At 39.6% G+C, this 21,293-nt stretch overlaps 1 protein-coding gene across 1 annotated transcript in view; it reads right to left on the bottom strand.

Annotated features, from left to right (window-relative positions):
* CCDC152 (coiled-coil domain containing 152) overlaps positions 1-21,293 on the bottom strand; it is a 73,599-nt gene that overhangs the window by 12,630 nt on the left and 39,676 nt on the right. Inside the window, exon 5 of the mRNA XM_003407901.3 lies at positions 8,118-8,182. Within this exon, the coding sequence (XP_003407949.2) occupies positions 8,118-8,182 (65 nt within the window). The remainder of the gene's footprint in view (positions 1-8,117; positions 8,183-21,293) is intronic.

The following is a 21,293-nucleotide window of genomic DNA, read 5'->3' as shown; positions in this document are numbered from 1 at the left end:
CCCATGCCTACCCATGCCAAGTGTTAGCTTTATGAGAAGAGGCTAGAGACTGACGGACTGGGGTTTGAGAAGTCCTGGACAGCTGCCTTAGATTAGCTTCTTAGTTTGTTGAAGCATTGGGATGATTTATCATGCTAAGAATAGGGAGAGGCACATTGAGAGAGGTGGTGGGAGAGAAAACCCGCAAAATACGTTTTATGCTTTTGCCAGGGGTATGGACCTATATTAGGAAGTGACTCACAGGCCTAAGATGTAATCAAGAGAAAAGCAAAGCTGGAAGAAGGAAAGTTAAGTAGGATAGTAGAAAAAAGGGAATAATGAGGGCAAAGCGTCAAGAAAGCCTCTAGACACCACAGGAACAGGGACTTATTTTACACACCATTGTATCCCAAACTCCTAGTGTACATCATTCTATATATATTTGTTGAATGAATGGGAATGCCACTAAGAATTATTTAGATCAAGGTTATTTAGCTAGATCCAGTGGATGGGCTTTTAAGGGTCTACTAACTTCTTGAAATTATATGAAAAATTATATATATGTACATATATATCTTTATATATATATACACACACATACATATATATGCATGTATTTTTGTATCCTGATACTCATCAAATGTATTTAGTATATCATGGGTAAGTATATATACATTTTTTATATATATATAAATATTTAGTGGTATTGGTGAAAAAAAAGGTCTAGATTTACTGACTTAGATGGTTATAATTATAAATACATCCCCCCAGATAATATCAGTTCAAGGAATATAGTCTGGATTCCTATGTGTGCTACTTATTCTGCCTAACAACCTCCAGGAATGGCCTAATCTATCCAACCCATTGGCTCTGATTTATTTTAAAAAAGTAAATCTCAAAAATTGCCATTTTCCATATGCATGCATCTAGGTTCCTAGATGGGTGACTATAGAGTGATCTAAACTACTACTGACTGAATTGGCACACTAAACAGTTTGCTGCGCTGAGAAACAATAAGAGACGAGCCTATGTGTCCTTCAATTCCCCACTGATGTTGCCACCTGGAGATGCCACCACTAAAATGAAACGTTTCCGTTAATTCTGCAGGACTTGGTTTTCACTTCAGCCGCCAGACATGAAGATTTCCCTAATGTCTGGGCTGGGCCTGGGCTCTATCTCACTAGGTCCGTCTCCCCAAGAGTAGCTTGTGCCAGTCCTGAGAAATTTAGTAATCCTTTCCTCTTTGTAGGGGGAACAAGTCCTAACAAGTGATACTTGGTTGCTCTCTTCTCATTTGCCTTCTGGGAACTTTGAATTCCAAGGGATAGCCTCTGGTTATATTTTTGTTTTATGAAACTTTTAAGGATTGTCTGTATGCAAGTTGTTTTTCTATACCTATTACTTAAAAATAAAAACAAACACAAAAACTCTTCTAGTCCCATGAATACGGCCTCCTTTGTTTGTTCTTAGGGAGTGGTTCTCTGCGTTTTCGATGTACCCGGAGGATTTGCACTAGAAAATTCTCACTAGATTGAGGTCATCTTTAGTTTTCTTTAGACAGCAGCTAATGAAGGAGTTCAGATTCTTGGGTGGTGATATTTTGTATTTCATTTCCACCCCTCTGAAAATTCCTATAGTATTCTAGACAAATCAATATTCTAGGGGTTGAAGTTCTAGAAGGGAAGGGAAGCAAATTTTTTTCTCTTTCTATCTCTGCTCCCCCCACATGTCTGTCAGTTTGTTGTACTGTGGGGGCTTGTGTGTTGCTGTGATGCTGGAAGCTATGCCACTGGTATTCAGATACCAGCAGGGTCACCCACAGAGGACAGGTTTCATCTGAGCTTCCAAACTAAAACAGACTAGGAAGAAGGACCCAGAAGTCTACTTTTGAAAAGCATCAGCCAGTGAAAACCTTATGAACAGCAGCAGAACACTGTCTGATATAGTGTTGGAAGATGAGCCCCCCAGGTTAGAAGGCACTCAAAAGATGACTGGGGAAGAGTTGCCTCCTCAATGCAGAGTCAACCTTAATGACGTGGATAGAGTAAAGCTTTCGGGATGTGGCACAACTCAAGAGGAGAAGAAACAGCTGCAAACATGCATTAATAATCGGACCCTGGAATGTATGAAGTATGAATCTAGGAAAAATTGGAAATCATCAAGAATGAAATGGAATGCATAAACACTGATATCCTAGGCATTTGTGAGCTGAAGGAAACCCAGGTGGCATAGTGGTAAAGTGCTATGGCTGCTAACTAAAAGGTTGGTAGTTCGAACCCACCAGGTGCTCCTTGGAAAGCATGTGGGGCAGTTCTACTCTGTCCTGTACGGTCGCTATGAGTCAGAATTGACTCGATGGCAATGGGTTTAATGGGTTTAGTGAGCTGAAATGGACTGGTATCGGCCGTTTTGAATCGGACAATCATATAGTCTACTATGCTGGGAATGACGACTTGAAGAGGAATGGTGTTGCATTCATCATCAAAAAGAACATTTCAAGATCTATCCTGAAGTACAATGCTGTCAGTGATCGGATAATATCTATACACCTACAAGGAAGACCAGTTAATATGACTATTATTCAAATTTACGCACCAACCACTAGGGCCAAAGATGAAGAAATAGAAGACTTTTATCACCCTCTGCAGTCTGAAATTGATTGAACATGCAATCAAGATGAATTGATAATTACTGGTAATTGGAATCCGAAAGTTGGAAACAAAGAAGGATCACTAGTTGGAAAATACAGCCATGGTGATAGAAACAATACTGGAGACTGAATGATAGAATTTTGGGAGAACAATGACTTCTTCATTGCAAATACCTTCTTTCACCAACATAAACAGCGACTACACACATGGATCTCCCCAGATGGAACATACAGGAATCAAATTGACTATATCTGTGGAAAGAGACGATGGAAAAGCTCAATATCATCAGACAGAACAAGGCTAGGGGCTGACTGTGGAACAGACCATCAATTGCTCAAATGCAAGTTCAAGCTGAAACTGAAGAAAATCAGAGCAAGTCCACCAGAGCCAAAATATGACCTTGAGTATATCCCACCTGGATTCAGAGACAATCTCAATAATAGATTTGACGCACTGAACACTAGTAACTGCAGACCAGATGAGTTGTGGAATGATATCAAGGACATCATCCATGAAGAAAGAAAGAGGTCACTGAAAAGACAGGAAAGAAAGAAAAGGCCAAGATGGGTGTCAGAGGAGACTCTGAAACTTGCTTTTGAGCATCAAGCAGCTAAAGCAAAAGGAAGAATTGATGAAGTAAAAGAACTGAACAGGAGATTTCAAAGGGCGGCTCGAGAAGACAAAGTAAAGTATTATAATGACATTTGCAAAGAGCTGGAGATGGAAAACCAAAAGGGAAGAATATGCTCGGCGTTTCTCAAGCTGAAAGAACTGAAGAAAAAATTCAAGCCTCGAGTCGTAATAGTGAAGGATTCTATGGGGAAAATGTTAAATGACACAGGAGGCATCAAAAGAAGATGAAAGGAATACAGAGTCATTATACCAAAAAGAATTAGTCGATGTTCAACCACTTCAAGAGGTAGCACATGATCAGGAACCGATGGTACTGAAGGAAGAAGTCCAAGCTGCTCTGAAGGCATTGGCAAAAGTCAAGGCTCCAAGAATTGATGGAATATCAACTGAGATGTTTTAACAACAGATGCAGCGCTGGAGGTGCTTACTTGTCTATGTCAAGAAATGTGGAAAACAGCTTCCTGGCCAACTGACTGGAAGAGATCCATATTTATGCCTATTCCCAAGAAAGGTGATCCAGCTGAATGTGGAAATTATAGAACGATATCATTAATATCACACGCAAGCAAAATTTTGCTGGAGATCATTCAAAAACAGCTGCAGCAGTATATTGACAGGGAACTGCCAGAAATTCACGCCAGTTTCAGAAGAGGATGTGGAACCAGGGATATCATTCCTGATATCAGATGGATCCTGGCTGAAAGCAGAGAATACCAGAAGGATGTTTACCTGTGTTTTATTGACTATGCAAAGGCATTCGACTGTGTGGATCATAACAAATTATGGATAATATTGTGAAGAATGAGAGTTCTGGAACACTTAATTGTGCTCATGAGGAACCTTTACAAAGATCTAGAGGCAGTTGTTGGGACAGAACAAGGGGATACTGAGTGGTTTAAAGTCAGGACAGGTGTATGTCAGGGTTGTATTCTTTCACACTTACACATATTCAATCTGTATGGTGAGCAAATAATCCGAGAAGCTGTACTATGTGAAGAAGAATGGGGCATCAGGATTGGAGGAAGACTCATTAACAACCTGCATTATGCAGATGACACAACCTTGCTTGTTGAAAGTGAAGAAGACTTGAAGCACTTACTAATGAAGATCAAAGACCACAGCTTTCAGTATGGATTGTACTTCAACATAAAGAAAACAAAAATCCTCACAACTGGACCATTGAGCAACATCATGGTAAACGGAGAAATGACTGAAGTTGTCAAGGATTTCATTTTACTTGGATCCACAATTAACAGCATTGCATTGGGTAAATCTGCTGCAAAGAACCTCTTTAAAGTGTTGAAAAGCAAAGATGTCACCTTGAAGACTAATGTGCGCCTGACCCAAGCCAAGGTATTTTCAATCGCATCATATGCATGTGAAAGCTGGACAATGAATAAGGAAGACGAAGAAGAATTGATGCCTTTGAATTGTGGTGTTGATGAAGAATATTGAATATACCATGGACTGCTAAAAGAACAAACAAATCTGTTTCAGAAGAAGTACAACCAGAATGCTCCTTAGAAGCAAGGATGGCAAGACCGCATTTTACATGCTTTGGACATGTTGTCAGGAGGGATCAGTCCCTGGAGAAGGACATCATGCTTGGCAAAGTACAGGGTCAGCCGAAAAGAGGAAGACCATCAACGAGATGGACTGACACAGGGGCTGCAACAATAAGCTCAAGCATGTTTGTAAGGATGGCACAGGACCAGGCGGTGTTTTGTTCTGTTATGCATAGGGTCACTATGAGTTGGAACTGTCTCGATGGCACCTAACAACAATAATCTCTGCTCCAATTACACCTGACTTCACCATCTATTGTTTCTTTGAGCTTTAGAGGCAAGACATGGAAGGGATAGGGAAAGAATAAAAGAGGAAAAAAAAAAAAAAAGGGAGTAGGATACGTTCCAGAAACATATAACCCACCTTAAAATTGGTGATGCATAGCTAAATTTTCCAAGAACACAGCCAGAAGCTATTCCTTGTACCTGAGTATTACCCAGAAATCCTGGGCAGGGTTCCAGCACTAGTTTGCGTCTCTTCAAAGTCTCTTCAAATGAGCAACCAGACTGAATTTAGAGACTGTCTTAGTTACCTAGTGCTGCTATAACAGAAATACCACAAGTGGATGGCTTTAACAAAGAGAAATTTATTTCCTCATAGTAAAGTAGGTTAAAAGTCCAAATTCAGGGTGTCAGCTCCAGGTGATGGCTTTCTCTCTCTGTTGGCCTTCTTATCAATTTTCAGCCAGTCTAGGAGCTTCTCTGTGCAAGAGCCCCAGGTCCAAAGGATGCACTCTGCTCCTGGCACTGCTTTCTTGGTGGTATGAGGTCCTCCTGTCTCTCTGCTCACTTCTGCCTCTTATATTTCAAGAGATTGCCTCAAGACACAATCCAATCTTGAAGACTGAGTCCTACCTCACTAACACAACTGCCACCCATTGTCCTTCATTAACATTATAGAGGCAGGATTTACAGCATGTAAGAAAATCACACAATACCAGGAATCGTGACCTAGCCAAACTGATACACACATTTTGGGGGGACATAATTCAATCCACGACAGGGATCATCCTTCAAGTTGAAGCTCTAAGCCTGATATAGATCCAACTTGAGCCTTTAAGATATTAGGTGTGCCAGAGTTTGGCATATTGGGTCTTGGGGAGTGTCTTAGGTATCTAGTGCTGCTCTAACAGGAATGCCACAAGTGAATGGCTTTAACAAGGAGAAATTTATTCTCTCACAGTCTAGTAGGCTACAAGTTCAAATTCAGGGCACTGACTCTAGGCGAAGGCTTTCTTTCACTGTCGGCTCTGGAGGAAGGTCCTTGTCATCAATCTTCCCCTGGTCTAGGAGCTTCTCCATGCAGGAACCCTGGGACTAAAGGATGCGCTCTCCTCGGAGTGCTGCATTCTTGGTGGTATGAAAGAGGTCCCTCCCACTCTCTGCTTGCTTCTCTTTCTTTTTATCTCTTGTAAGATAAAAGGTAGTGCAGGCCACACCCCTGGGAAACTCCTTTTATATTGGATCAGGGATGTGACCTGACCAAGGGTGTTACATATCACCCTAATCCTCTTCAGCATAATCCAATCTTGCCTCTAACCACGGGCAGAGACTGGAATTTACAATAAATAAGAAAATTATATCAATCACAAAATGGAGGACAACCACTGGGAATTATGGCCTAACCAAGTTGACACATGTTTTTGGGGGACACAATTCAATCCACAACAGGGGGAATGATGAAAATTTAGCGTAATAAACCTCCCAAAGGGCACGGGGATGGGACCTGACATTTATTGAGCACCTTTTATGTTTCAAACACTGTGTTATATGATCAACAATTGCTATCACTATACTGTTCTTATAAGAGGAAAGAAAAAGTGGCAGAATATAATTGTGCTCATGAGGTAGATATTCCAAGAGGCAGTTGTTTGAATAGAATAGGGGGATACTGTGTGGTTTAAAATCAGGAAAGCTGTACATCAGGGTTGTATCCTTTCACCATACTTATTCAATCTGTATGCTGAGCAAATAATTTGAGAAACTGGGCTACATGAAGAAGACCCAGCATCAGAATTGGTGGTAGGCTCATTAACAACCTGCAATATGCAGATGATACAATCTTGCTTGCTGAAAGTGAAGAGGACTTCAAGCAATTACTGGAGAAGATCTCAGACCAAGCCTTCAGTGTGGATTCCATTTCAACATAAAGAAAACAAAATCCTCACAACTGGACCAATAAGCAACATCATGATAAATGGAGAAAAGATTGAGGTTGTCAAGGATTTCATTTTACTTGGATCCACAAACAACGCTCATGAGAGCAATTGTCAAGAAATCAAAAGATGAATTGCATTGGGCAAATCTGCTGCAAAAGGCCTCTTTCAAGTATGGAAAAGCAAAGACGTCACTTTGAGGACTAAGGTGTGCCTGACCCAAGCCATGGTATTTTCAACCACCTCACATGGATGTGAAAGCTGGACAATGAATAAGGAAGGTCAAAGGAGAATTGATGCCTTTGAATTACAGTGTTTGTGAAGAATACCGAATATACCATGGACTGCCAGAACAATGAACAAATCTGTCTTGGAACAAGTACAGTCAGATTGTTCCTTGAAAGCAAGCATTGCAAGACTTTGTCTCACGTACTTGGAGATGTTATCAGGCGGGACAAGCCCCTGGAGTAGGACACCATGCTTGGTAAGGTAGAGGGTCAGAGGAAAAGAAGACCCTCAAAGAGATGGATTGACACAATGACTGCAACGATGGGCTCAAGCATAGCAACAATTGTGAGGATGGCACAGGGCTGGGCAATGGTTCGTTCTGTTGTACATAAGGGTCGGTATGAATTGGAACCAATTCGACAGCACCTAAACAACAACAACATAGTGGCCCCTGGGAGAGAAGTTATTTTTGCTTCACATAAAATGCCACCTTCATTTGGATGATACAATTTCAATAGATTATCCAAATTATAAACAGGACAGACACATTTACTTTGTAATAGAAAAAGTTTATAGTGTATAATCTGAAGTAAGATCTCTGCTAATGTAATTAAAAAACGTGTAGCAAAATACCTGTACCTCTATTTTTTTTGGTAGAAACAAAAAGAAATACAAGTAATACATTAGTGTACTATATTGCATATAAAGGCTGGGGTCCAAAAAACTTGTATTTCTTTAAAAATAAATTTTCATTTGTTAAAGATTTTGGCATATATATATATACACACACACATACGTATTACAAGTTTTGCTGTGTTTATTTACAGTAACTACCTTTTTTTTCTAATTAAATAAGACAAATGCTCTATAAGGACTTGCTTGAATATAGTGATACATAAACTCACCTGTTCGTGAGACTTTAGTTTCTCCTTCATAAGATCAGTATTTCTTTTTAGTTGTTCATTTTCATCTGTGTAAAAATCATCACCAATGTGTAAAGAAGCATAGTAAATACAAAGCATTTTTAATTAATATGGAAATATGTTTAACATTTTAAGCTTCCACTCGTTATGCATTCACAAATATGCATCTAGCACCTACTACACACCAGACAAGTTACAACTAAAATTTTCAGTACTTGATAATTGATAGAAAATAAGGGCACAGAACTCTTAAACAATATTGTCAACTAACTCAGACTAATTGACATTTAAATAGTATTACATAAACAACTGCAGAATACACCTTCTTTTCAAGCTCAAATGGACAATTCACCAAGGTAGACTATATGCTGGGCCATAAAACATGTTACAATAAATGTAAAATGACTTAACTTGTAAAGAACATATTCTCTGGACACAATGTATTTAAATTAGAAACCAATAACAAAAAGATACCCGGAAACCCTCCATATATTTGGAAATTAAACAACACAATTTGAAATAATGCAAAGTAGAAATTTGAAAATATTTAAAAGTGAATGATAATAAAAGCAAAACATAAAATTAATGGAATGCAGCTAAAGCAGTGCTTAGAAGGAAATTTATAGGTTTAACTATTTACATTAGGAAAAAAAGAATGCTTGAAAAATCAATTGTCTAAGCTTCCACCTGAAAAAGCTAGAAAAAGGACAGGGAGAACCAACATAGCATCCTAGACAGATACATTATGCCGTCCCTCTTCAGCAAAGACCCAAAAAACTAAAAAAACAGATACAAACATCAATCCTGGAACTCTAAGCATCAAATGAAGGGATAAAGAAATAGATCAAATACCAAATGGAAGAAGAAACTGAATAACAGAGAAAGAGGAGAGATACAAGGTGGAGGTCCCCTACCAACTAATACAACATAGCACCACCATCTTGGAACACAGCCAGCAAGCATCTTGGATAGGCAGCATGGGAAGGTAACTTCACAGAGGTCCCAACAGGAGACAGAGCACCCGCCCTGAACACTGACCCCCCTGCCCGCTGGCTCTCACTGTGCCACTGCAGATGGAGTGTCCTCAGTCAGCCCTGCTGCCACACCAGGCCTGCACTGCCCCTCCACTCCTACCACTCGACCAGTTGTTGAATGGAGAAAAACGAGGGGCTGTGAATGCCTCCACGCTGCTGGACCAATATCAGGTGGCAGGCAGTACCCACCCAGTCCACCCTCAGCCATCTCACCAAACCAGGGTACAGTGAAGTGGGCTTGCTCTAACTGCTGCTGTTCTGCCTATCTGGACAAGTTGGTGAAAGCTATTGTGTCTACAGACAAATAACTTGCCAAAATCAAAGACAAACAAAAAAATCCTAGAGCAATTCAAGAAAAATGAAAAGTCACATACAAAGAGGAAACAATAAAACTAAGCTCTGATTACTCGGCAGGAATTATGCAGGCAAGAAGACAATGGGACGACATATATAAAACCTTGGAAGAAAAACTGCCAACCAAGAGTAATATATGCTGTAAAACTCTTTCTCAAATATGACAGCAAAATTAGGATATTTCTAAATAAACAGAAATTAAGGGAATTCATAAAACCAAACCAAACTTACAAGCAATATTAAAGGGACTCCTTCAGTTAGAGAACCAACAGCATCAGACTACAACTGAAATCTAGCACACAGGACAGCATTAGCCAGATACCAACCTAGGTAAAGAACTCTCCATAATAAAACAGGGCTAAAAGACTTAAAATGGGAAAACAGAGAAGTCAATGTATAAATGACGGCAACATCAAAACAATAAAAACAGGAATAAACAGTGTAGTTATATATTCTTAGGAAGATAAGAGTAAATCTCAGGGTAGCCACAAAGAAAGTTAACAAATTACTCATCAGAATAAAAAAGAAGAAAAACATAAAACCTCAGTAAACACAAACTCTATAATTGAAAGAAAAAAATCCACAGACAAAAGGAACTCAGCACAGAAAAGAGGAGCAAAGAAAACATAAGCACCACACACACAAGAAGGCACAACAACATGATAACAATAAACTTTTACCTGTCTATAATCACACTGAATGTAAGTGGTTTAAATGTACCTGTAAAGAGACAAAGAGTCGCTGAATGGATAAAAAGGGAGGACTCATCAATTTGCTGTCTATGAGAGATGCATGTTGTACTATGGGGGCTTGGCTGTTGCTGTGATGCTGGAAGCTATGCCACTGGTATTCAGATACCAGCAGGGTCACCCACAGAGGACAGGTTTCATCTGAGCTTCCAGACTAAGAGAGACTAGGAAGGAGGACCCAGCAGTCTACTTCTGAAAAGAATTAGCCAGTGAAAACCTTATGAATAGCAGTGGAACACTGCCTGATATAGTGCTAGAAGATGAGCCCCCCAGGTTGGAAGGCACTCAAAAGATGACTGGGGAAGAACTGCCTTCTCAAAGTAGAGTTGACCTTAATGACGTGGATGGAGTCAAGCTTTTGGGACCTTCATTTGCTGATGTGCCACAACTCAAAATGAGAAGAAACAGCTGCAAACATCCATTAATAATCAGAACGTGGAATGTATGAAGTATGAATCTAGGAAAATTGGAAATTGTCAAAAATGAAATGGAACACATAAACATCGATATTCTAGGCTTTAGTGAACTGAAATGGACTGGTATTGGCCATTTTGAATCAAACAGTCATATAGACTACTATGCCGGGAATGACAACTTGAAGAGGAATGGTGTTGCATTCATTGTTAAGAAGAAAATTTCAAGATCTATCCTGAAACACAATGCTGTCAGTGATAGGATAATATCCATATGCCTAAAAGGAAGACCAGTTAATATGACTATTATTCAAATTTATGCACCAACCACTAGGGCCAAAGATGAAGAAATTGAAGATTTTTTGAAATTGATCGAACACACAATCAGGATGCATGATAATAAGTGCTGATTGGAATGTGAAAGTTGGAAACAAAGAAGAAAGATTAGTAGTTGGAAAATATGGCCTAGGTGATAGAGGCAAAGCCAGAGATCAAATGATAGAATTTTGTAAGACCAACCAACTTCTTCATTGCAAATACTTTTTTCACCAACATAAACCGCCACTATACACATGGACTTCGGCAGATGGAACACACAGGAATCAAACTGACTACATCTGTGGAAGGAGATGATGGAAAAGTTTAATATCTTCAGTTAGAACAAGGCCAGGGGCTGACTGTAGAACAGACTATCAATTGCTCATATGCAAGTTCAAGTTGAAACTGAAGAAAATCAGAGCAAGTCCACGAGAGCCAAAGTATAGCCTTGAGTATATCCCACCTTAATTTAGAGACCATCTCAAGAACAGAACTGACGCATTGAACGCTAATGACTGAAGACCAGATGAGTTGTGGAATGACATACATGAAGAAAGCAAGAGGTCACTGAAAAGAGAGGAAAGAAAGAAAAGACCAAGATGGATGTCAGAGGAGACTCTGAATCTTGCTCTCGAACATCGAGCAGCTTAAGCAAAAGGAAGAAATGATGAACTAAAAGAACTGAACAGAAGATTTCAAAGGGCAGCTCAAGAAGAAAGTATTATAATGACATATGCAAACAGCTGGAGATAGAAAACCAAAAGGAAAGGACACACTTGGCATTTCTCAAGCTGAAAGAACTGAAGAAAAAATTCAAGACTCGAGTCGCAATAGTGAAGGATTCTATGGGGAAAATATTAAATGATGCAGGAAGCACCAAAAGACAATGGAAGGAATACAAAGGGTCATTATACCAAAAAGAATTAGTTGATGTTCAGCCACTTCAAGAGGCAACATATGATCAGGAACCGATGGTACTGAAGGAAGAAGTCCAAGCTGCTCTGAAGGCATTGGCAAAAAACAAGGCTCTGGGAATTGACAGAATATCAACTGAGATGTTTCAACAAACAGATGCAGTGCTGGAAGTGCTCACTCATCTATGCCAAGAAATTTGGAAGACAGCTACCTGGTCAACCAAAGGGAAGAGATCCATACTCAAGCCTATTCCCAAGAAAGGTGATCCAAATGAATGCAGAAATTATCAAACAATATCATTAATATCACATGCAAGCAAAATTTTGCTGAAGATCATTCAAAAGCAGCTGCAGCAGTATATCGACAGGGAACTGCCAGAAATTCAAGCTAGATTCAGAACAGGACGTGGAATCAGGGATATCACTGCTGATGTCAAATGGATCCTGGCTGAAAGCAGAGAATACCAGAAGGATGTTTACCTGTGTTTTATTGATTATGCAAAGATATTCGACTGTGTGGATCATAAACTATGGATAACATTTCGAAGAATAGGAATTCCAGAACACTTAATTGTGCTCATGAGGAACCTGTACATAGATCAAGAGGCAGTTTGTTTGAACAGAACAAGGGGAAACTGAGTGGTTTAAAGTCAGGAAACGTGTGCATCACGGCTGTATCATTTCACCATACTTATTCAATATGTATGCTGAGCAAATAATTCAAGAAGCTGGACTATATGAAGAAGAACAGGGATCAGGATTGGAGGAAGACTCATTAAGAACCAGCATTATGCAGATGACAGAACCTGGCTTGCTGAAAGTGAAGAGGACTTGAAGCACTTACTGGTGAAGATCAAAGACCACAGCCTTCAGTATGGATTACACCTCAACATAAAGAAAACAAAAATCCTCACAACTGTACCAATAAGCCCCATCATGATAAAGAGAGAAAAGACTGAAGTTGTCAAGGTTTTCATTTTACTTGGATCCACAATCAACACCCATGGAAGCAGCAGTCAAGAAATCAAAAGATGCATTGCACTGGGCAAATCTGCTGCAAAGGACCTTTTTAAAGGGTTGAAAAGCAGAGATGTCACCTTCAAGGCTAACATGTGCCTGACCCAAGCCATGGTACTTTCAGTTGCATTATATGCACGTGAAAGCTGGACAACGAATAAGGAAGACGGAAGAAGAATTGATGCCTTTGAATTGTGGTGTCATCGGAAAAATATTGAATATACCATGGACTGCCAAAAGAAAGAACAAATCTGTCTTGGAGGAAGCACAATCAGAATGCTACTGGGAAGCAAGGATGGCAAGACTGTGTCTTACATACTTTGGACATGTTGTCAGGAGGGATCAGTCCCTGGAGAAGGATATCAACCTTGGTAAAGTACAGGGTTTGTGGAAAAGAGGAAGACCCTCAACGAGATGGACTGACACAGTGGCTGCAACAATGGGCTGCAAGCATAACAATGACTGTAAGGATGGAGTAGGACTGGGTAGTGTTTCGTTCTGTGGTACATAGGGTCTCTATGAGTCAGAGCTGACTCGAGGGCACCTAACAACAGCAACAACAAAGAGAAGCATCTTAGACACAAACACAAAATATATAAAAAATCAAACAATGGAAAAAATATGTGAAGCACAGCGTAACCAGAAAAGAGCATGAGTGGCAATACTAATCTCAGATACTATAAACTTTAAGTAAAAATCAACCATAAAAGACAACTCCCAGTGAACCCAGTGCCGTCGAGTTGATTCTGACTCATAGTGACTCTATAGGACAGAGTAGAGCTGCCCCGCAGAGTTTCCAAGGAGCGCCCGGACATTATGTAATGATTAAAGGTACAATTCCTATGCGTCTGTCAGTTTGTTGTACTGTAGTGACTTGTGTGTTGCTGTGATGTTGGGAGATATGCCACCAGTATTTCAAATACCAACAGGGTCACCATGGTGGACAGGTTTCAGCTGAGCTTCCAGACTAAGACAGACTAGGAAGAAGGACCTGGCAGTCTGTCAATGAAAATCTTATGAATAGCAGCAGCATATTGTCTGATATAGTGCCTGAAGATGAGCCCCTCAGGTTGGAAGGCATTCAAAATACCACTGAGGAAGAGCTGCTGCCTCAAAGTAGAGGTGACCTTAATGACATGGATGAAGTCAAGCTTTTGGGACATTCATTTGCTGATGTGGCATGACTTGAAATGAGAAGAAACAGCTGCAAACATTCATTAATAATTAGAATACTATAAAAAATTATACTCCACAAATTTGAGAACCTAGACAAATTTCTGGGAACACACACAAATTTCTGGAAACACAAACTGAGATAGAAACTCTGAAGAGACGCAAAACAAGAAAAGAGATTGAAGAGGCAATTAAAAAAACTTCCAAAAAAAAAAAGACCTGGCCTGGATGGCTTCACTGGACAATACTACCAAACATTCAGAGAAGAGCTCACATCAATACTCCTCAAACTATTTCAGAGTATAGAAAAAGAAGGAATACTCCTGAATTCATTCTACGAAGCTGGCATAACCCTGATGCCAAAGCCAGGCAATGATACCACAAAAAAAAAAAAGAAAAAGGAAAATTATAGATCAATATCTCACATGAATATAGGTGCAGAAATTCTCATCAAAATTCTAGCCAATAGAATTCAGCATCAAATTAAAAAAATAATACATCACGAGCAAGCGGGATTCATACCAGGTATGCAGGGATGGTTCAGCATTAGAAAATCGGTCAACTTAATTCACCAAAAAAATAGAACAAAAGAATCACATGATCATCTCAATTGATGCAGAAAAGGCATTACATAAAGTCCAAAACCCATTCCTGATAAAAACCGTCAATAAAATAGGAGTAGAAAGGAAATTCCTCAACATAATAAAGAGTATCTATACAAAACCAGCAAAGAATATCATTCTCAATGGACAGAAGCTGAAATGGGAACAAGACAAGGACGACGTTTATCACCACCTGTATTTAATATTGGGAAACCCTGGTGGTGTAGTGGCTAAGAGTTTGGCTGCTAACCAAAAGGTCAGCAGTTCGAATCCACCAGGTGCTCCTTGGAATCTCTATGGGGCAGTTCTACTCTGTCCTATAGGATTGCTCTGAGTTGGAACCGACTCAAAGGCAATGAGTTAATGGGTTATTTAAAATTCTGCTTGAAGACCTATGTAGAGCAATAAGGCAAGAAAAAGAAATAAAGGGTATCCAAATTGGAAAAGAAGCATATCCAAAATTGGAAAAGTTGACCGATTTTCTAATGCTGAACCATCCTTGCATACCTGGTATGAATCCCACTTGCTCGTGATGTATTTTGTTTTTTTAATATGATGCTGAATTCTATTGGCTAGAATTTTGTTGAGAATTTCTGCATCTATATTCATGTGAGATATTGATCTATAATTTTCCTTTTTTTTTTTGTGGTATCCTTGCCTGGCTTTGGTATCAGGGTTATGCCAGCTTCATAGAATGAATTCAGGAGTATTCCTTCTTTTTCTATACTCTGAAAGAGTTTGAGTAGTACTGATGTGAGCTCTTCTATCTATCCCTATTCACAGATGACATGATCCTGTACATAGAAAGCCCCCAAGATTTCACAAGAAAACTTCTAGAACTAATAGAAAGATTCAGCAATGTAGCAGGGTACAAGATCAACATACAAAAATCAGTTGGGTTTCTATATACCAACAAAGAGAATTTTGAAGAGGAAATCAGGAAAATAATACCATTTATAATAGCCCCTAAAAAGATAAAATACTTTGGAGTAAATCTGACCAGGGATGTAAAAGACGTATACAAAGAGAACTACAAACACTATTGCAAGAAACCAAAAGTTGTTGTTGTTGTTGTTGTTAGGTGCCTTCGAGTCAGTTCCGACTCATAACCACCCTATGCACAACAGAAGGAAACACGGCGCGGTCCTGCGCCATCTTACAATCTTTGTTATGCTTGAGCTCATTGTTGCAGCCACTGTGTCAATCCACCTTGTTGAGGGTCTTCCTCTTTTCTGCTGACCCTGTACTCTGCCAAGGATGATGTCCTTCTCCAGGGGCTGATCCCTCCTGACAACATGTCCACAGTAGGTAAGATGCAGTCTCGCCATCCTTGCCTCTAAGGAGCATTCTGGCCGCACTTCGTCCAAGACAGATTTGTTCGTTCTTTTGGCAGTCCATAGTATATTCAATCCTTGGAAAATCTATGGGGCAGTTCTACTCTGTCCTATAGGGTCGCTATGAGTTGGAATCGACTCGATGGCACTATATATATATACATATATATTCAATATTCTTCGCCAACACCACAACTCTAAGGCATCAACTCTTCTTCAGTCTTCTTTATTCATTGTCTAGCTTTCACATGCATATGATGTGATTGAAAATACCATGGCCTGGGTCAGGCTCACCTTAGTCTTCAGGGTGAAATCTTTGCTCTTCAACACTCTTAAGAGGTCTTTTGCAGCAGATTTGCCTAATGCAATGGGTCTTTTGATTTCTTAACTGCTGCTTCCATGGGTGTTGATTGTGGATCCAAGTAAAATGAAATCCTTGACAACTTCAATCTTTTCTCTGTTTATCATGATGTTGCTCATTGGTCCAGTTGTGAGGATTTTTGTTCTCTTTATGTTGAGGTGTAATCCATACTGAAGGTTATGGTCTTTGATCTTCATTAGTAAGTGTTTCAAGTCCTCTTCACTTTCAGCAAGCAAGGTTGTGTCATCTGCATAATGCAGGTTGTTAATGAGTCTTCCTCCAATCCTGATGCCCCGTTCTTCTTCATATAGTCCAGCTTCTTGAATTATTTGCTCAGCATACAGATTGGATAGGTATGCTGAAAGAATACAATCCTGGCGCACACTTTTCCTGACTTTAAACCAATCAGTATCCCCTTGTTCTGTCCAAACAACTGCCTCTTGATCTATGTACAGGTTCCTCATGAGCACAATTAAGTGTTCTGGAATTCCCATTCTTCCCAATGTTACCCATAATTTGTTATGATCCACACAGTCGAATGCCTTTGCATAATCAATAAAACACAGGTAAACATCCTTCTGGTATTCTCTGCTTTCAGCCAGGATCCATCTGACATTAGCAATGATATCCCTGGTTCCACGTCCTCTTCTGAAACTGGCCTGAATTTCTGGCAGTTCCCTGTTGATATACTGCTGTAGCGGTTTTTGAATGATCTTCAGCAAAATTTTGCTTGCGTGTGATATTAATGATATTGTTCTATAATTTCCACATTCAGCTGGATCACCTTTCTTGGGAATAGGCATAAATATGGATCTCTTCCAGTCAGTTGGCCAGGAAGCTATGTTCCATATTTCTTGGCATAGACAAGTGAGCACCTCCAGTGCTGCATCTGTCTGTTGAAACATCTCAATTGATATTCCATCAATTCTTGGAGGCTTGTTTTTTGCCAATGCCTTCAGAGCAGCTTGGACTTCTTCCTTTAGTACCATCACTGGGTCCTGATCATATGCTACCTCTTGAAATGGTTGAATATCGACTAATTCTTTTTGGTATAATGATTCTGTGTATTCCTTCCATCTTCTTTTGATGCTTCCTGCGTCGTTTAATATTTTCCCCATGGAATCCTTCACTATTGCAACTCAAGGCTTGAATTTTTCTTTAGTTCTTTCAGTTTGAGAAATGCCAAGCGTGTTCTCCCCTTTTGGTTTTCCGTCTCCAACTCTTTGCACGTGTCATTATAATACTTTACTTTGTCTTCTCGAGGGGCCCTTTGAAATCTTCTGTTCAGTTCTTTTACTTCATCAATTCTTCCTTTTGCTTTAGCTGCTGGATGCTCAAGAGCAAGTTTCAGAGTCTCCTCTGACATGCATCTTGGTCTTTTCTTTCTTTCCTGTCTTTTCAGTGACTTCTTGGTTTCTTCATGGATGATGTCCTTGATGTCATTCCACGACTTGTCTGGTCTTCGGTCACTAGTGTTCAATGTGTCAAATCTATTCTTGAGATGGTCTCTAAATTCAGGTGGGATATACTCAAGGTCATATTTTGGTTCTCGTGGACTTGTTCTGATTTTCTTCAGTTTCAGCTTGAACTTGCATATGAGCAATTGATGATCTGTTCCACAGTCAGCCCCGGGCCTTGTTCTGACTGATGATATTGAGCATTTCCACTGTCTGTTTCCACAGACGTAGTTAATTTGATTTCTGTGTGTTCCATCTGATGAGGTCCATGTGTACAGTTACCTTTTATGTTGGTGAAACCAAAAGAGACCTACATAAATGGAAAAAACATACCATGTTCCTGGACAGAGAGACTCAACATTGTGAAAATGTCAATCCTACCGAAAGTGATCTACAGATATAATGCAGTCCTGATCAAAATATCAACAACATTCCTTAACTAGATGGAAAAACTAAGCATCAACTTTGTATAGAAAGAAAGAGGTCCTGGATAAGCAAAGCATTATTGAAGAGAAAGAACAAGGTAAGAGGCCTCATATTACCTGATTTCAGAACCTACTATATTGCCAGGGTCATCAAAACAGCCTGGTGCTGGTACAATGACAGACACATAGACCAATGGGGCAGAAACTTAAACCCAGGTATAAATCCATCCACCTATGGTTAGCTGACCTTTGACAAAGCCCCAAAGTCCATGAAATAGGGGAAAAGACAGTCTATTTAACAAATGGTGCTGTAAAATTGGATGTCCATCTGTAAAAAAATAAAACAGGACCCATACCTCACACCATACAGAATAACTAACTCAAAATATATAAAAAACCTAAATATAAAATCTAAAATGATGAAGACCATGGGGGGAAAAAAAAGGGACACTGCTAGGGGTCCTAATACATGGCATAAATTCAATACAAACCATAAGTAACAATTCACAAACACCAGAAGATAAACTAGATAACTGGGAGTGGCTAAAAGTTAAACACTTATGCTCAGCAAAAGACTTCATCAAAAGAGAACCTACAGACTGGAAAAAAATTTTTGGCTATGACATATCTGACAAGGGTCTAATCTCTAAAAGCTATAGAATACTTTAACATCTCTACAATAAAAAGACAAATAATCCAATTAAAAATGGGCAAAGGACATGAACAGATACTTCACCAAAGAAGACATTCAGGCAGCTAATAGACACATGAGGAAATGCTCGAGATCGTTAGTCGTTACCAAAGAAACCAATCCCGCTGCTGTCGAGTCAATTCCAACTAATAGCGACCCTATAGGACAGAGGAGGACTGCCCCATAGGGTTTCCAAGGAGCAGATAGTTGATTCGAACTGCCTTACTTTTGGTTAGCAGCCGTAGCTTTTAACCACTGTGCTACCAGGGTGCCTCATTAGTCATTAGACATTAAAGAAATGCAAATCAAAACTACAATGAGATTACTATCTCACCCTGATAATACATGTATGAATCAAAAAAACAGGAAATAAAAAATGTCGGAGACGTTGGGGGGAAATTGGAACTCTCACGTACTGCTAGTGGAATGTAAAATAGTACAACCACTATGGAAAACAATATGGTGCCTCCTTAAAAAACTAGAAACAGAAATACCATATGATCCAGGAATCCCACTCAAAGAACATATCCTAGAGAAATGAGCCATCACATGAATAGACATATGCACATCCATGTTTATTGCAGCACTATTTACAATAGCAAAAAGATGGAAACAACCTAAGAGTCCATCAACAGATGAATGGTTAAACAAATCATGGTATATATGCACAATGGAATACTATGCAATGATAAAGAATAATGATGAATCTTCGAAACATCTCACAACATGGATGAGTCTGGAGGGCACTATGCTGAGTGAAATAAGTCAATTACAAAAGAACAAATGTTGTATGAGACCACTATTATAAAAACCCAAGAAAAGGTTGGCACACAGAAAAACAAAACAAAATAAAACAATTTTTGATGGTTATGAGAGAGGGGAGGAGTGAGGAGGGGGAATAACCAACTAGATAATAGACAAGTGTTAACTTTGGTGAAAAGAAAGACGACACATAATATAGGGGAAGTCAGCAAAAGGCAAAGCCATAGAAGCTTCCTAGACACATCCAAACACCTTGAGGGACCTGGGCCTGCGGGCTGGGGACCATGGTCTCGGAGGACATCTAACTCAGTTGGCACAACACAGTTCATAAAGAAAATGTTCTATATCCTACTTTGGTAAGTAGCATCTGGGGCCTTAAAAGCTTGTGAGTAGCCATCTAAAATACATCTCTTGGTCCCATCACATTTGGGGCAAAGGAGAATGAAGAAAATGAAAGACACAAGGAAGACTTTAGTCCAAAAGACTAATGGAACACATGAATCACAGCCTCCAGCAGCCTGAGCCTAGAACAAATAGATGGTGCCTGGCTACCACCATCAACCGCTCTGACAAGGATCACAATAGAGGGTTTTGGACAGAGTCAGAGAAAAATGTAGAACAAAATTCAAATTAACAAAAAAGACTAGACTTACTGGTCTGACAGAGACTGTTGTTGTTAGGTGCCGTCAAGTTAATTCTGGCTCATAGTGACCCTATGTACAAGAGAGCGAAAAACTGCCTGGTCCTTTGCCATCCTCACAATCATTATTAGGCTTAAGCCCATTGTTGCAGCCACTATGTCAATGTATTTAGTTGAAGTTCTTCCTCTTTTTTGCTGACCCTCTACTTTACCAAGAATGATGTCCTTCTCCAGGGACTGATCCCTTCTGAAAACATGTCTAAAGTACGTGAGACGTAGTCTCACCATCGTTGCTTCCAAGGAGCATTCTTGTGGCACTTCTTGCAAGACAGGTTTGTTTTTTTTTTTTTTTTTGGCAGTCCATGGTATATTCAACATTCCTTGCCAACACCACAATTCAAAGGCATCAATTCTTCTTTGGTTTTCCTTATTCATCATCCAGCTTTCACATTTATATGAGACGACTGAAAACACCATGGCTTGGGTCAGGTGCACCTAGGTCTTCGAGGTGACATCTTTGCTCTTCAACACTTTAAAGAGGTCTTTTGCAGCAGATTTGCCTAATGCAATGCGTCTTTTGATTTCCTGACTGCTGCTTCCATAGGTGTTGATTGTGGATCTGAGTAAAATGAAATCCTGACAATTTCAGTCTTTTCTCTGCATATCAACATGTTGCTTATTGGTCCAGTTGTGAGGATTTTTTTTCCTTTATAAAGTTGAGGTGTAATCCATACTGAAGTCTGTGGTCTTCGATCTTCATCAGTAAGTGGTTCAAGTTCTCTTCACTTTCAGCATGCAAGGTTGCGTCATGTGCATAACAAAGGTTGTTAATGAGTCTTCTTCCAATCCTGTTGCTGCATCCAGCTTCTTGGATTATTTGCTCAGCATACAGGTTGAATAGGTATGGTGAAAGG

Source organism: Loxodonta africana, chromosome 2 (genome assembly GCF_030014295.1).
Source record: "Loxodonta africana isolate mLoxAfr1 chromosome 2, mLoxAfr1.hap2, whole genome shotgun sequence".
In the NCBI taxonomy this organism is placed as follows: Eukaryota; Metazoa; Chordata; class Mammalia; order Proboscidea; family Elephantidae; genus Loxodonta; species Loxodonta africana.
Note: the sequence above shows the minus strand (reverse complement) of the source record. Positions and strands in the feature narration are given on the sequence as shown.